This window comes from Myripristis murdjan, chromosome 1 (genome assembly GCF_902150065.1).
Source record: "Myripristis murdjan chromosome 1, fMyrMur1.1, whole genome shotgun sequence".
In the NCBI taxonomy this organism is placed as follows: Eukaryota; Metazoa; Chordata; class Actinopteri; order Holocentriformes; family Holocentridae; genus Myripristis; species Myripristis murdjan.
The window spans coordinates 1,281,597-1,299,460 of NC_043980.1; the positions used below are offsets into that span (position 1 = coordinate 1,281,597).

The following is a 17,864-nucleotide window of genomic DNA, read 5'->3' on the forward strand; positions in this document are numbered from 1 at the left end:
CAAACATCCAGTGAGCCCCTCAGTGCCCTGTGGATGGGGGGCGTGGCCATCCTGGAAGAGGCCACGCCCCCATTGTGATGTTTGTCGTTTCTCATGAAAGTCAGACTTCTCCGAGCTGAAGCGCCCCCTGCTGAAGCTGATCGGCACCAAACTAAGACACTTTTGTTGGGTTTTACCTTTAAGGTGCGACGCGTGACCGTTCACCACCGGCACTTTGATGCAGAGTTGTAATGTGCTGCACTGTTTTCCATGCATGAAAATGGCTGCTTTGTTGCCCATTGCATTTATTTTCTTTCCACTGCTTCCTCATTCGTCACCGCCTCACCTCACCCAGGCGACCTCACTGACCTGCCAGGTAAGACACCACTTCCTCCTCTGTCACTTCCTGTTTACTCTTCTGATCCATTTCCACCTGTAACTGTAAAAGCTGACGCGCACCTGCACAGCACACGTCTTTAATGGTTTGGTGTCGTTGGCTGTCGCTGCACCGCCGTGTGTAGAGGCTGAACTGTGTGGTGAGTACCGGCGTCAGGATCCTGGCCACATCTTGTCTAGTCGTCTTGTTTTGTAGACCCCCCCCACCCCTCCACAGTGTCTGTCATAGAGAAACTAAAGCAAGTCGGCCTCAGAGCGAAGCCTTGCTTAGCCTCTGACCAGCATGCTGAACTAGCCACACCCGGGTGGTTAGCTGTGTGTGAAGTGTGCGTGTGTGTGTGTGTGTGTGTGTTGGTGAGGCTGTGATTCAGACTCTGCCGGTACACGTCTTCTAGTTTTGATCCGTCTGGTCGATGCAGGTGACGGGCTTCACAGCATGAATCCCAACCCGGCCTCAGGAACATCAGGCATGACGTGCACTGTCTCCTGTTTGCTTGATAGAAATGCAGTGATCCTGTAATACTGGCCCTTGAAATCACATAGGAGGCTTTCTGGAACACTCCGGCCCAGCATTGCCAGATGGAAATGTTTAAACCATCGTGCCAGAGGCTCACAATGATCATGTTTTGAAGAAAATTATCGTGCAAGACCAAACAAAGAGAAACCCAAAGGGCAAATGTGTAATTTCACCAAAAAATTATTGTGATGGCACTTCCTGCCCTCAACTGAGTTTAGAAATCAGAAAGTTCAGTCAGTCTTCCCAACTTCGACCTCAATGCTTTTTCGTGGCGTCACAGAGTAGCATGGGTATCTGCAGCAAAATGATGTTTGCATGGAAACTGTTCTGAGTTTGACAGAGGATCATGAGTTACTGCAGCACCACCGGTGAAGCGAAGGGGCGTCTGAGGTCGGCCAGGTCTTTTTCGTAAGAAGCATGTCATTTTGAACATCTGTGTTAGAAAACAAACTAAAAAAAACCTTTTTGAGACATTAGAATACCGTAGTACCAATTTTGCCTTCAGGTGTCCCTGGAGGGAAGGTCATGGGATCACCAGAACTGACAGGGTTTGTCCTCCAGGGTTTTCAAACTCTTTCATGCTCTGGATCCCCGCACTTTAATTAATCCACAAACCGTCATTTCAAGTGATTTGTCCGAGAGACACTGATATGAAAAAAGATGTTCTGGTTTGTGTTAAGCTGGTTAGCCCTTAACCTAACCAAAGCAAACCTAACCCAAGCTAATGCACTTGATTTCTTTCAAAACATTGCAAATTCACAAAACAACAACAACAAAAAACAACAGTCGGAACATTCGTTTAAAAAAGCAAGAAAATTACCAACAAAAATATCAACAAAAATAGACATTTTAATTCATTTCTAATTTAAGTACAAGAACTATATTGATCATTTTTATAAATAATAAAGTCATTACTGTGAGATTTCTTGTGTGTAAATCATTGACCATAGCCCACAAATCTTCCCCTCAAGACAACAAATCTTTAAAGAAAAGGCTTCGGGAGGAGTTCCCTGCCCTCACTGCTCTAACCAGCTGTGACAGAATCGTCTTGTAATGTTCTTGTTGTTTATACCTTGTTTTGAAAATGATTTTTGTGTGAAAAAATATCCTTTATAGTGGACAATAGAAAATGAATCTGACTCTAAATTGTTTATGTGTAACTGTTTTTTTCCGGGTTCCAAACTTTAAAAAAAGCCAGTTCTGTGCAGCTCTTGGACCAGATAATAACCTGTTCTTCTGAGGAAGACGAGCAGAAATGACTCTTCATCCTCGCTGAAGAACCAGCAGAGACGTGGCTGCTGTTCTGTTGTCCGTTCTTGTTTTGAAGAACGTTCCTGATGAGCTCTCGGTCTCTCTGTGATGAATGAGGTTGGTTTTTGTGTTTGAGAGCAGAAACAGAAAGCCTCCTATGTGCCTGCGGTCTCAGGTGTTGACGTGTGAATGCAGGACAGACACAAAACCAAGCAGAGTTTTGTTTTGTTGTGTTTTTAAACCCTGAATCCAAAAACGCACCTTTACCTGTCCCGCTCTGTTGGAACAGCATGACCATCCTGGCTCTCATGACATGGACGTGTAGATTGGTTCTCCACCTGCATAGCTCTTCCCCCAGCTCCTCAGTCCAAACACTTCCTCCTGGACACTCTGTGCCCTCAGATCCTAAGTTCTTTGGTTGTTTGGTTGTCTGGTTTCATGGGAACTTGATTGGCTCCTTGATCCTTTGATTTGTTAGTTCGGAGGTTCTTTGATTCCTTGGTTCCTTGGTCTGTTGTTCCTCAGTTCTGGAATCCCTCGGTTCATTGGCTTTTTAGTTAATTAGTTCCTCAGTTCCTTGAATTCATGGTTCTGCAGTTCCTGGTTTGCTCGGTCCCCCAGTTTTCGTTTCCTAGGTCCCTCCTAGGTTCCGTGGTCCCTCTGTTTGTTGGTTCCTCTGTTCCTTGGTTCCCTGCTTCCCTCGTTCCTTTGTGCCTTGGTTCGCCCAGGTCCTTAGTTCCCCAGTTCCTTAGTTCCCCATGTCCTTGGTTCCTCAGTTCCTCAGGTCCTCAGTTCCTCAGTTCCTCCAGTCCTTGGTTCCTTGGTTCCTGAGTTCCTAGTTTCCTCAGGTCCTTGGTTCCTCAGCTTCTCAGTTCCTTGGTTCCTCTGGTCCTTGGTTCCTTGGTTCCTGAGTTCCTAGTTTTCTCAGGTTCTTGGTTCCTTGGTTCCTCAGTTCCTTGGTTCCTGGGTTCCTTGGTTTCTCAGGTCCTTGGTTCCTCAGTTATTTGGTTCCTTGGTTCCTCAGTTCCTGGGTTCCGTGGTTCCTATGGTTGTGGTCTCTCCTCACAGGCCTCGCCCCGTCCATCCACGTGTGGGACGCCATGACCAAACAAACCCTGTCCATCCTGCGCTGCTCCCACGCGAAGGGCGTCGGCTACGTGAACTTCAGCGCCACGGGGAAGCTGCTGCTGTCGGTGGGCGTGGAGCCTGAGCACACCATCACCGTGTGGAGGTGGCAGGAAGGTAGCTGCATGCCTCTGACCTCCAGCCTCACCTCAGCTAGGACAAAACATCTGGAGCTGCACACTGACGTCAGGAGCACAGGAGGCCCCGGGTTTGAGAAGTGAAGGGAGGGACAAATTCCTAAATTATTCTGATGTGGTAGCATCTTATGTTCCCATTTTAATGTTTACATTTTTAGTTGTTCTCTGACCCAGATCTATGGAAGAGCTTTAGGGTCACACAAAATAATAATATTTAAAAAATGGAGTTCTGAGATTAATCCCAGAATTCTGAGAAAAAAGTAAGAATTGTAGGACTGAAGTCAGAACTACAAGGATACAAGGAAGTTTATTGGTCATTTTTTTATTATTAGTTGTTTGTGTTTGTCCCTAATGCTCCTCTGTACAGATCACCTTACTCTCCTAAAGTGGAAAAAGTCTGACCTCCCTGATAACCAGCAGTACGAACGGTGCCCTGACAGTGTTGCACAGACTTCATGCACAAACATTTTCTGAACGGATCTTGGGCATTGAAATAGATAATGAAGCTCAGCGATCAGTCCAAACCAAGTTGCTGGTATCAAAATAAAAAAAAATGTTTTTAATTAATCTTAGACTGTCTATATACAAGACTTGGTCATTTTCAAGTTAAAATTATTATCCAGAGCAGGAAATTCCTAATTTATATTCCAGTTTAGGAGCCTGAAACTGACTTTTAGAGCAGAAAAGGGACGCGGTGAACACGCAGAAATAAACAGGTGAGCTGCAGCCAGACTGTACCAGACTCGGTGGCCGCCTCTGACCTGTGACCTTCCCCTGGTTTTGTGTGACCTTTAACCTTCCCGCCAGGCACCAAGGTGACCAGCAAGGGCGGCCACGCCGAGCGGATCTTCGTGGTGGAGTTCCGGCCGGACTCCGACACCCAGTTCGTGTCGGTGGGAATCAAACACATCAAGTTCTGGACGCTGGTGGGCGGGTCGCTCATGTACAAGAAAGGCGTGATCGGCTCGGTGGAGGACGGGCGCATGCAGACCATGCTGTCTGTGGCTTTCGGTGCTGTGAGTGAAAAACACCTCTGTGTTCTGCTTAGAACGTCCCCCGGGTTCTCCACCTGCCTGACTCATCAGGGGATGATTTATTTAATGCTAAAAAGACGACTTCTCAAAAAAATATTCTGAATCATCAGTCTCTGCAATAAATCTTTAATACAAAAAATGATTATAATAATGTACCCATATATCTAAATCTGTCAGTAAACATAAGAACAGCCTTGAGCCACAGCTAATATTATTATATAAGATATAAGATAGCATTATTATAATAATATTTGTTCACTTTCAGTCTAAGTCAGTGTTGTCCGTTGCATCTCGTCCAGAACAACCTGACCTTCACCGGTGCTATAAACGGAGACGTGTACGTCTGGAGGGAGCACTTCCTGGTTCGCGTGGTGGCGAAGGCGCACAGCGGCCCGGTCTTCACCATGTACACCACGCTGCGGGACGGGCTCATCGTCACCGGGGGGAAGGAGCGCCCGTGAGTACCCAAGAGTCTGAGGGCCTCATCGTGGCTCTGATGCCGCCCCAACACGAGGCCCCGTGTGCAGCGTCCTGCTGTTCTCTGTGCTGCCAGCAGGGGGGGCTACTTCGTACTGCCCTCACTCTCATTAGAGTTCTCAAATTCTGCCCGAACCCTACCCGACATTTTCGGGTGGGGTCGGGCCTAAAATGTATGTGAATTGGTCGGGTAGATTAGGGCTTCAGGTTCTGGTTCTGTGGTGAAGCTGCCTTTCTCCAACTATTATGTCCGTTCTCTCACTGCTACTAGACTTTGAGCCACCGGTGCTGCTAAATAATAGTGAATTTGGCGATCTTTTTTTTTTCCTCTCCTTTCTTTTTTTCCGGGCTTTATCGGGCTGTCGGGCCTAAAGTTCGGCTAATTAGTAGGGTAGGGTAGGGCCTTGGGCTGGCCCAGTATGGCCCGGGTAGGGTAGGGTCTTAATTTTCAGGCCCGATGAGAACTCTGGCTCTCATGTCACTCTCATGTCAAAGGTGTGTAAAAAATACACACCTTTGCATGCAGGGTGTGAAAGCTGATGCTGTTGTTTTCAACAAAGGCAGGTCAAACAGTGAGCACTGCGCTCAGTGCTGCCTCCTATGGCTGCTGGTGGTGTTGCAGCTAGTGCAGAAAAATATCCTTTTATGTGTTTTATGTGTGTTTTATTATTACCAGCTGCTCTGTGGGGGGTCTGAGGCTCCATGTGAGCCCTTTCTGAAAGTGAACAAGTCTTTCACCTCCACCGCAGCATCAGCTGCAACACCACCACCAGCCACCGGTGGCAGCACTGAGCACGATGTTCCCAAAACATGACACAAAGACGATATCTTTGATTTTATTAGTTGAAACTTTAACACATTGGATTTAAGTCATGTTTTTTGGGGATATGTTATCAGAAACAACGGACGCTCCAGGTAAAGGTGTGTGAGCACAGCGGGACCTCGCCTCCGACAACATAAAAACACTTTGTAGAGATCTTATAATCATCATAACCATCCTCATCCTCCTCATCATCAGATCATGTAATCCTATTCAGAAAACAGAAAAAAGAGGAGCTTTTAAAAAAAAAGTAGTCATGATCATTTTGCACATTAAAAGTGTTTCTACAGGCAGACATCTCACAAGACTTTAATAATGCAAGGGACGAATGCACAGTCAGGTTTCTGTGTGTGTGTGTGTGTGTGTGTGTGTGACAGGACTAAAGAGGGCGGGGCTGTGAAGCTGTGGGACCAGGAGATGAAGAGGTGCAGAGCGTTCCAGCTGGAGACGGGCCAGCCGGTGGAGAACGTCAGATCTGTCTGCAGAGGGAAGGTACGAGTGTGGAGGCGAAACAACGTGCAGGTTAAAGATCTTTTATTCTTAAAAGACCCGAGTTTGTGTCTGCCGAGCACAAGACTAAAAAAAATAATAATACAAGTGCACACAGTTTCATCTTCCCAGCACGTGTTTAAGTTCTCTTTTCCACCACCGAGAGTTCTCCCTTTGCTCCCAACGTCTCTTTGATGAGCTTTTTGCCCGAGCCAGCGGGTTTGTTTCTCCCACTTCAGTCATTTCAGCAGATTCAGCTTCACCTGTTTGCTGAATAAACACTCTGACCCTGTGTCCACCTGGCGTTAAGCTCCGCCCTGCATGTTCTGATCTCCAGCTGGCAGCTCTCAGGTGTGAACAGGACTCTGTGTGTCCTCAGTGTGTCTTGAGATCTGATCTCAGGACACATTCAGAGGCCTGGGACGCTTTTGTCCCCATCACATCAGAGGTGTAAACAGACAGGTGACCCAGGACGGACTGAAGCCCCACCCACTCACCTGCCGTCCTGCCGACGCCCCGACACAGAGAAACTCTCCTGTGGGACTCTGGCCAGCAGCTGGACTGTCAGCTGATGGATCAGATCAAAGTGAAGAGCAGCTGCTTCATGAAGAAACACACAAACTGTCCGCCTGCAGGGGGCGCTGCAGGGGTTAGATGGAGTTACTATAGGAATATTACAGGAATATTACAGGCTGATTTATCCACCTCAGCGCAGAGCCCGACCCTCTCAGACCTGCTGGGATAATTTAATAATCCGAGCCTGAGCTGCCGTGAGCCGCTGCAGTCTGGAATAACTTTCAGATGTGAAATATGTTTTACAAAACTGACAGCGTATTAAAATGAGGCTGAGAGCAGGAAGGTCTCCTGTTGTTAAAGGCCTTTTTTTTTGTGTGTGTGGAATGTAAGAATTCCTTTGTACGGTGTAATTTAGGTTACATGTTTTTCACACACACACACACACACACACACACACACACACACACACAGTCTGGTCAGTAGATGAGAACATTGTGGTTCTGTTTAACAGTTCTCCTCTGTGTTCATCATCCAGGGTAAAATCCTGGTGGGAACCAAAGACGGGGAGATCATCGAGGTCGGAGAGAAGAACGCAGCGTCCAACACGATGATCAACGGACACACTCAGGGAGGAATCTGGGGTTTGGCGACTCACCCCTTCAAAGACGTCTTCATCTCCGCCAGCGACGACGGCACCATCCGGATCTGGGACCTGGCTGACAAGGTACCGCCGGCGGTCGCCTCTCTTCGTCTCTCTGCTGCAGAAAACCCAGAAACATTCGTGAGCAAATATTCGACTCCAGGGCTTGTCGACTGTGACGTTAAAATAATCTCTCTTTACTTTTTTCCTTGTATTGTAACAATCTCTGGTGAATTAATCTGGTGAATATTTCAGTGAAGTTAACCCTTTCAAAAAATTCACTGAATTGAAATTCACCTAGTTTCATGGGAGAAAATGCAATTAACAAATAAGCAAAAAATTACCAGAACATTTATTTAAAAAAAAAAATTAAAGAAGAAAAATACCAACCCTGATGCAAAAAATCCAAAGATTACAAGAAGCTATATTTATAATTATTAAAATGTATAAAGTGTGACACTGTGTCCCTGTGTTGTGATGCTGCTGTTTGTCAGAAACTCCTGAACAAGGTGAGTCTGGGTCATCCGGCCAAGTGCACAGCCTACAGCCCCAACGGCGAGATGGTCTCCATCGGCATGGAGAACGGAGAGTTCATCGTCCTGCTGGTCAACTCGCTCACCGTCTGGGGCAAGAAGAGGGACCGCAACGTCGCCATCCAGGACATACGGTACGACCGCAGCAGGGGTCTGCAACCTGCTCCATGCCCCAGACACCCTCCTCCCCCCCCCAAAAAAGAAAGTTACTAGAACAACTGCTAGAAAATCATTCGTAAATATGTGTGTCAGGAAGCAGGGAGGCAGGACGCGGTGTGTCGGGAAGCGGTCCCATCACACTGCCTCCCGATATGACGGTTAGAGTAGGGATTTTTTAAAATTTATTTTTGATTATGGCCTAAGGGGTGCCAGCCAGGTCTCTCTCCTGACATTTAAGAGTCAGTCGTATCAGTTGTTTCAGTTTTTGTATTTGTTTTTTTCCCTTTTTCGTGAACCACACAAAGGATGCTTATTCACATACAAACACCCTGCACATCGAATGACACAAGAAAACACATACTCAGTGCACTTCAAAACCAAATTATATAACAACAAACGCAAAGCACTCCAAATCCCCCAAATGTCCAAACTCCAAACTAACCCTAACCCTAACAATTCAAAATTCCACAACAAAGGCAAAAGTCCAACTCAAGATTCCACGCCGGGTTTTTCAATAGTCCGTTACATTTTAAAAAAAAAAAAAATCAGAGTAAGAAGAGAAAAAAAAAAAAAAAAAAACGCTTCCTGACACACTGCCTCCTGACACACCTCGACCGGTGTGAGCTTGTCCATCAGCTATGGAAGGTGAGGCACGCCCACTTCTGGTCAGTAGGTCAAAACAGGTTCATGACATCAGCGCAATAGCCTATGCATTGTCGCCCTCTTGTGGTCAGTGATAGAAATGAATTCTCCACAGACTGAAAGTCAATAATTAGATAGAATAATAATATTTTTATTATATGACAGTAAAATAAAAACATAAAAATGATGCACGTGCCGCGGGTTGAGTAGCCCTGGTGTAAAGAAATGTGTCTGTGCCGCAGGTTCAGCCCAGACAATCGGCTCCTGGCGGTGGGTTCAGTGGAGAGCGCCGTGGATTTCTACGATCTGTCCTTGGGACCGTCACTCAACCGGATCGGCTACTGTAAGGACATCCCCGGCTTCGTCATCCAGATCGACTTCTCCGCCGACAACAAGCATCTCCAGGTCAGCGGGACGTTACAGCGTCCCAACCCTAACTCAGTGGGCTCAGCTGGAAAAACTAAAAATCCAAGCCCTGCTCCGCTCTTTACCTTTACCCGACTCCCCCAAACAGATTTGATTAGATTTTGATTAAATCTCACCATTTCCTCTTGAGCTGAGATTACATCTCAGATGGTGTTTGTTTCTTTCTATTATTCTTCTATTCTTCTTTCTATTCTTCTATTATTTATTATCATTAATGAAAACTAACAAAATAATGAAAACTAGATGTGGGTAAACATTTCTGCTAACTGAAATAAAAACAAGGCTTTACCAAAAAAAAAAAAAAAAAAAAAAAACTAACTGAAAATGTATTGTGAGATTACAGAACTAACTAAAATAAATTAAGGCGATACAGAAAATGTCTTTGGGTGTCATCTCAGTTTATCTGGTTGTTCATCCTCAGCAAAGACATTTTTTGAAATGGTTTGATGTTTTGTTTGATGTTTTGTTTCCCTAAGCTTAGGGAAGCTTAGGGAACATATAACACTGTACAAGCACCATCTCAGCGTGACCCCTGACCTTTGACCTCCAGACTGATGGTTGCTTACAGTGTTCATTGGAAATAACTCTGGAGTAAGAGCATCATCTAAATGACCAAAATGTAACTGTATAAATGTCGTCCACCTCAGGTCTCCACCAGCAGCTACACCCGACAAGTCCACGAGGTTCCCTCAGGGAAGATCGTCACAGAGCAGTCCGTCATAGACCGGATCACCTGGGCTACCTGGACCAGGTGAGGCTTGAGGAAGTGCTGACTGATAGATTTTCACTGCAGACGACTGGAGGGACTAGATTTCAACGTGGCCAGTGGGGGCAAAGTGTGGCACTTCCCATACTTTCCTGTCGTCCCTACATACTACAGAACTTAGGAAACACATTGTAGAACTTGGAACATATTAGAAGGCTCAGGGAACATACTATAGATCAGGGGTTCTCACCTGATTATGAGCCCAGGGAACGCCATCCTGACTAAGACACAACAAGGAGGGAGCTTAGGGAACATATCATAAAAATTAGTTAACATATCACTAAGCCTAGGGAACATATCACAAAGCCTAGGGAACATATCACAAAACTTAGGGGACATATCACAAAGCTCAGGGAACATATCACAAAGCCTTGGGAACATATCACAAAACTTAGGGAACATATCACAAAGCTCAGGGAACATATCACAAAGCCTAGGGAACATATCACAAAGCCTAGGGAACATATCACAAAGCTCAGGGAACATATTAAAATTTATGGAACATATCACAGAGCATCGCAAACAGAACATATCACAAAGCTTAGGGAACATATCACAAAGCCTAGGGAACATATAAAACTTAGGGAACATATCATAAAGCTTAGGGAACATACAGTAAAGTTTGATGCTGCGTTCATGTCATATGGGATGAAGGTCAGAGGTTGGAAAGATTCCCTTTAGGCTTGTAAGTGTTCAGTCTGCAGAGTAAAATAAGCTAACAGTACAGTGCTTCGAGTCTAATCAAGATGTAACACTATTAAAATTTTAATCTGGCAGAGTTTGGCCTGTTGCTTTAAGAAATGCATGGTGAAAGTAGCGTTAAATTTAGAAAACATAGTACAAGGCCTAGGGATCCTGCTGTAAGGCACAGTACCCGAAGGAGGGGTCTGTTTAACCTGCGGTTGGTTTGTTTGCTTCCTAGCGTCCTGGGAGATGAAGTTCTCGGCGTTTGGCCTCGTAATGCGGAGAAGGCAGACGTTAACTGTGCTTGTGTTTCTCACGCTGGCCTCAACCTGGTGACCGGAGACGACTTCGGCCTCATCAAGCTCTTTGATTTCCCATGCTTGGAAAAATTTGTAAGTGATTTTCCTGTTGATATTAAAGCGACGGCTCGGATTCTTACCCATGTAGTGGTGTTTGCTGCTCTGGGTGAACTGTCGTTGGTGGATATATTTCACTCGCATAACTTCCTGTCTTTTCTCAGGCAAAACACAAGCGTTACTTCGGCCACTCTGCTCACGTGACAAACATTCGCTTCTCGTGCGATGATAAGTACGTCATCAGCGCCGGCGGCAGCGACTGCAGGTGAGCCTGAGCCTCTTCTGGTTTGATAGATTCCTGTCAGTCGGTGGTGGCTGATGTGTTGAAGGTGTGAGCTCTCACCTGCAGGGGGCAGTCAGCTGCACAGCCTCTTTGTTCACCTCTGGGTCCCAACATGGAGACTCAAACAACGATTAACATTTTAAACACATAAAGACAGTTTTTGATCTGTGAGAAATACTACTATGTTCTAATACTAATGTGTTTTAATACTAATGTGTTTTAATGCTACTGTGTTTTAATGCTACTGTGTTTTAATGCTACTGTGTTTTAATACTACTGTGTTCTAATACTAATGTGTTCTAATACTACTGTGTTCTAATGCTACTATGTTCTAATGCTACTGTGTTCTAATACTACTGCCAGTATTACAACTATTACTAGTATAACTGCTACTACTACTGCTACAACTATTACTTCTACCACATCTGCTACTGCTCCTGCTACTACTACTACTACTACTACTGCTACTACTACAACAACAACAACTACTACTACTACTACTACCACTAAAACTACTACTACTACTACTACTACTACTACTACTACTACTACTACTACTGCTACTACTACTAGTACTGCTACTGCTACTACTACTACTACTACTACTACTACTATTACTGCTACAACTACTGCTACTACTACTACTACTACTGCTACTACTACCAGTACTACTACTGCTACTACTACTGCCACCACTACTACTACTACTACTACTACTACTACTACTACTACTACTACTACTATTGCTACTACTACTACTGCTACTGCTACTACTGCTGCTACTGCTACTACCACTACTACTACTACTACTACTACTACTGCTACTGCTGCTACTACTACTACTACTACTGTTACTACTACTACTACTACCATTACTGCTACAACTACTACTATTGCTACTACTACTGCCACTACTACTACTACTACTACTACTACTACTACTATTGCTACTACTACTACTGCTACTGCTACTACTGCTACTGCTACTGCTACTACTACTACTGCTACTACTGCTGCTACTGCTACTACCACTACTACTACTACTACTACTACTACTACTACTACTACTGGTACTGCTACTACTGCTGCTACTGCTACTACCACTACTACTACTACTACTACTGCTACTGCTGCTACTACTACTACTACTGTTGCTACTACTACTACTACTGCTATTACTGCTACTACTACTACTACTGCTACTGGTACTACTACTACTTCTATTACTACTACTACTACTACCGCTACTGCTACTACTACTACTACTACTAGTACTACTGCCACAACTACTACTACTACTGCTACTACTACTGCTATTACTGCTACTACTACTACTGTTACTGGTACTACTACTACTTCTATTACTACTACTACTGCTACTGCTACTACTACTACTACTACTACTAGTACTACTGCCACAACTACTACTACTACTGCTACTACTGCTACTGCTACTACTACTACTACTACTAGTACTACTGCCACAACTACAACTACTACTGCTACTACTACTGCTATTACTGCTACTACTACTACTGTTACTGGTACTACTACTACTTCTATTACTACTACTACTACTACTACTACTGCTACTGCTACTACTACTACTACTACTAGTACTACTGCCACAACTACTACTACTACTGCTACTACTACTGCTATTACTGCTACTACTACTACTGTTACTGGTACTACTACTACTTCTATTACTACTACTACTACTACTGCTACTGCTACTGCTACTACTACTAGTACTACTGCTACAACTACTACTACTACTACTACTACTACTACTATTACTGCTACAACTACTGCTACTACTACTACTACTACTGCTACTACTACCAGTACTACTACTGCTACTACTACTGCCACCACTACTACTACTACTACTACTACTACTACTACTACTACTACTACTACTATTGCTACTACTACTACTGCTACTGCTACTACTGCTGCTACTGCTACTACCACTACTACTACTACTACTACTACTACTGCTACTGCTGCTACTACTACTACTACTACTGTTACTACTACTACTACTACCATTACTGCTACAACTACTACTATTGCTACTACTACTGCCACTACTACTACTACTACTACTACTACTACTACTATTGCTACTACTACTACTGCTACTGCTACTACTGCTACTGCTACTGCTACTACTACTACTGCTACTACTGCTGCTACTGCTACTACCACTACTACTACTACTACTACTACTACTACTACTACTACTGGTACTGCTACTACTGCTGCTACTGCTACTACCACTACTACTACTACTACTACTGCTACTGCTGCTACTACTACTACTACTGTTGCTACTACTACTACTACTGCTATTACTGCTACTACTACTACTACTACTGCTACTGGTACTACTACTACTTCTATTACTACTACTACTACTACCGCTACTGCTACTACTACTACTACTACTAGTACTACTGCCACAACTACTACTACTACTGCTACTACTACTGCTATTACTGCTACTACTACTACTGTTACTGGTACTACTACTACTTCTATTACTACTACTACTGCTACTGCTACTACTACTACTACTACTACTAGTACTACTGCCACAACTACTACTACTACTGCTACTACTGCTACTGCTACTACTACTACTACTACTAGTACTACTGCCACAACTACAACTACTACTGCTACTACTACTGCTATTACTGCTACTACTACTACTGTTACTGGTACTACTACTACTTCTATTACTACTACTACTACTACTACTACTGCTACTGCTACTACTACTACTACTACTAGTACTACTGCCACAACTACTACTACTACTGCTACTACTACTGCTATTACTGCTACTACTACTACTGTTACTGGTACTACTACTACTTCTATTACTACTACTACTACTACTGCTACTGCTACTGCTACTACTACTAGTACTACTGCTACAACTACTACTACTACTGCTACTACTACTGCTATTACTGCTACTACTACTACTGTTACTGGTACTACTACTACTTCTATTACTACTACTACTACTACTACTACTGCTACTGCTACTACTACTACTACTACTAGTACTACTGCCACAACTACTACTACTACTGCTACTACTACTGCTATTACTGCTACTACTACTACTGTTACTGGTACTACTACTACTTCTATTACTACTACTACTACTACTGCTACTGCTACTGCTACTACTACTAGTACTACTAGTACTACTGCTACAACTACTACTGCTACTGCTACTACTACTGCTACCACTGCTACCACTAGTACACTACTACTACTACTACTACTACTACTACTACTGCTACTACACTACTATTACTACTGCTACTACTGCTATTACCACTACTGGTACTCCTACTACTGCTACATTAGTAATTACGTTTTGAAAAGTGCTGTACCAATAAAGTTTATTGTTGTTATGATTATTATTACTGACTGATTTGTGCTGCTGCTCTTCTCTTCTGTCCAGTTTGTTTGTGTGGAAGTGCCAGTGAGGCAGCGCTCCACCCTCCTCGTCCTGTAATGCTGCATTTCTCACTGCTGCACCTCAAACCCTTTACCTGGAGAACCGACGGAACGCCTGCTGCCCCGTCCCGTCCCGTCCGTCCCGTCCGTCCCGTCCACTCAACGATCCAAATGAATCCTCAAGTCTAAAAATGTATTATATCTGCAAACCAGAGCGAGGGAGCTGCTCGGCGTTCAGTGTCCCGCTGAAGGAGCCCTGGCTGCCAGAGGGAGCGAACCTGCGGCGCTTTCAACACGGGACGTCCTGTCTGAAGCCCTCCTGCCATTCCTATTGAAGTTAACAGTACTGTCTTTTATTGTGGTACATGATCTTGTAACATAGAGCATCTGTGGAGGTACATCAGATGTGTTTTTTTTTTTTTTTTTGTGTACGGCTGAAGAAAATATCTTTGTATCGCAGGTCTTTGTGTTGTAAAAGTCTGTTTATTGCATTAGAGTTGTACAGAAAAAGCCAAAATATGAGAAAAAGTGCAGTTTTACACGACGTAACCTCTCTTAAAGAAGACAAAAAACAAAACTAGTAGCTGTCTGATGTAGCCGGTGTTTCTCAGTGTTGTTGACTTCCATGGGTTTGTGCCTTCCACTGAACTCTTACCAAACATTTGATAAGTTATTATTTATAACTGTGGTGCTATGAAACATGTTACTATAGGGCTTTTGTAGTGGATGATGAATATTATTTGTGTTGTTTTTTAAATCCTGTACTGTATGACACGGCAGGGCTCGTGCACACAGAGGACGCTCAGAGACACGACGCTACCCGATCTCTCTGCTGTATCACGGAAGGTTTTTTAATCTGAAATCATAAATCCGACTGTCACTCTGATTAAACTCTGTCATCTGGATTTGTTTATCGCTCCTTGACGTCGTAAATCTGCTCAACATCAGACAAATCGTCCCGTCTGCGTTGCAGGATTTGCGGAGTTTTACTGCGACGGCCCGACGCTGAAACGATCTCCAGACCACACGGGGGCGACGTTGTGCCCCCCCCTCCCCACGCTGACTTCCAGCGAGCCGCAGACCGGCCTGAGCGACCGCGATGTCAACAGATATTTCACTTTGTCTTTGAAAAAGCATTTAAACTCCAGAAATCTGATCCAGCATGACTGAGCTGACCTTCACATGAACCATTTTAAATATAGTGTCGTTTTTTAAATGAATGGTATGGTCATTTTTTTTTTTCCTAATTTCTTCATCACCCCCCGGCAGTCGAAGGGTTAAACAGTCTGAGCTCTGAGGTTCAAGCAGAGAGAAGAAAATGTTCAGTTTCTGCCTCCTGACGGTTTCTAGAGAATTTCCTGACAGTGGATATTAGCAAATAATGAGACTATATTTAAAAATATGATAAAACTATATTTCTAAGGATTAAAATGATCTATTTACAGGTCAGATCAGTGATGCCGCATCAGACTCGTTAAACTGTTAAACTGTATCTTATTTTGAAAACCACAGATCTGATGCATCCGTCTGACGATGCTGTGTGTGTGTGTGTGTGTGTGTGTGATCAGGGGCGGCGTTCAAACAGCGAGCGTCCGGTGTTCATCAGAAAAGCACGAGCACCGGCAGCACCTTGTGGCTGAAAGCGGCGAGACGCAGCGCTAACAAGGCGTCCGTCTGGGACGCGTTTACGCCACGAGACAGTTTGAGACGATCTGCCCCGTCCTCTGTGTCCCGGAGCCGCGCCGCCGGCCAGGCCCCGTGCCGCCTCGCCGCCGCGCCGGGCCTCATGTCAGCCCCCTGAAACCTGAGAGGAAATCAGCAGGTTCCTGTGCGAAACACCAGGAATTTAGCCAAGTAACAATAAACGACCAGAGACTTAAATTAGTTTAAACAAAAAATTAGCAAAAAAAATAAAAAATAAGAAAATGATCAGAAAATTTGAAAAAAAAAAAAAAAAAATCAGTAGTAAATGACAAGAAAATTATTACAAAATCAGCCCCAAATAATTTATAATATTAGCAAATTAGGGAGAAAAAAGTAGGTAAGAATTTACCAAAACACTTATTATTATTATTATTATTATTTGAGCGAACCTGATGACGCTACAGGCGAAACGTGTTGTTCACTCGAAATAAAAGCTCAGTAAAGTCAACATGATGTGCAGTAGCCTGTTACTCACTTTAATGATACTATTATTATTGTTATTATTATTATTATTATTATTATTATTATCATGATCACATATTTTTAAAAAGTTATGACAAGAAAAACAATATAAATGGGATAAAAAGCACTGTAAAAAAAATCACCTACAAAAAGAAAAAGGTGGATTTTGCTCAGACAGCCCACCGGCTCCTGGGCTTCAAAGGGTTAAAGGGACATTACAACCAAAACGGTTTGCTGTGAGGCGCCCAGCGAGCCGGCGAGGGGGGCGGAGCTTGGCGGCGTGTCTGAGCCAGCAGGGCGTGGCGTCGTCCGCCCGCCGGCTTTACGCTTCTGCAGTTTGGAAAGAGAAACGTTTGTGATGTGTTCTGATGTTCTCATGCTGAAGAGTGGAACTTCACTTCAGGGCTTCGGCGAGAGGGGGACGGAATAAAGTGGTGCACAAAACAGCAATAAAAGCGCCTCTCCTCTTATTCTGGTTTCTCTGAGTTGTGCCTCCTGGCCTCCACGAGGTGTGTGTGTGTGTGTGTGTGTGTGTGTGTGTGCAGAGATCTTGCCCTCTGCTGCCCCCTGCTGCTCAAACACTGGGTGACAGAGAAATGAATGGGGGCTTCCTGACTCCTTTCTTCATGTCGTTTCCTGTCAGGTGAGTCAAATTCACAAGTTGATTACACACACAAAGACAAGAAAAAAAGTCAATTACAAGTTCGTTGTATATTAACCTTTTAATTCACTGTTTAAATATCTGTTCTGGCATTTATTCCTTATATTCCTTATTAGCGCATATCAAATCAGATAATGTGTGATATGCATGTGTAAACAGAATAATTCAAAGAACTTGTAATTGACTTTTTTTCTTGTCTTTGTGTGTGTAATCAACTTGTGAATTTTTATAGTGATATCTGAAAGTAAAATGTTGACCCCCTTTCCCCTGTGTGTTAAAAACAGTGTTTTTTGGTAACATGTGGTCATAAATAGGTGATTT

General features: G+C 44.0%; 1 protein-coding gene across 3 annotated transcripts in view; it reads left to right on the forward strand.

Annotated features, from left to right (window-relative positions):
• LOC115367654 (echinoderm microtubule-associated protein-like 6) overlaps window positions 1-17,352 on the forward strand; it is a 57,420-nt gene extending 40,068 nt beyond the window's left edge. The window contains exons 31-43 of one of the 3 annotated variants that reach the window (XM_030063863.1): window positions 335-355; window positions 501-515; window positions 3,212-3,385; window positions 4,213-4,421; window positions 4,739-4,896; window positions 6,114-6,228; window positions 7,277-7,465; window positions 7,876-8,048; window positions 8,958-9,120; window positions 9,789-9,892; window positions 10,830-10,983; window positions 11,112-11,212; window positions 14,721-17,352. In XM_030063863.1, the coding sequence (XP_029919723.1) occupies window positions 335-355; window positions 501-515; window positions 3,212-3,385; window positions 4,213-4,421; window positions 4,739-4,896; window positions 6,114-6,228; window positions 7,277-7,465; window positions 7,876-8,048; window positions 8,958-9,120; window positions 9,789-9,892; window positions 10,830-10,983; window positions 11,112-11,212; window positions 14,721-14,745 (1,601 nt within the window). In that variant the 3' untranslated portion in view covers window positions 14,746-17,352. The remainder of the gene's footprint in view (window positions 1-334; window positions 356-500; window positions 516-3,211; window positions 3,386-4,212; window positions 4,422-4,738; window positions 4,897-6,113; window positions 6,229-7,276; window positions 7,466-7,875; window positions 8,049-8,957; window positions 9,121-9,788; window positions 9,893-10,829; window positions 10,984-11,111; window positions 11,213-14,720) is intronic. The other 2 variants (XM_030064581.1, XM_030065411.1) reach the window with 2 other exon arrangements.
• Window positions 17,353-17,864: the final 512 nt, after the last annotated feature.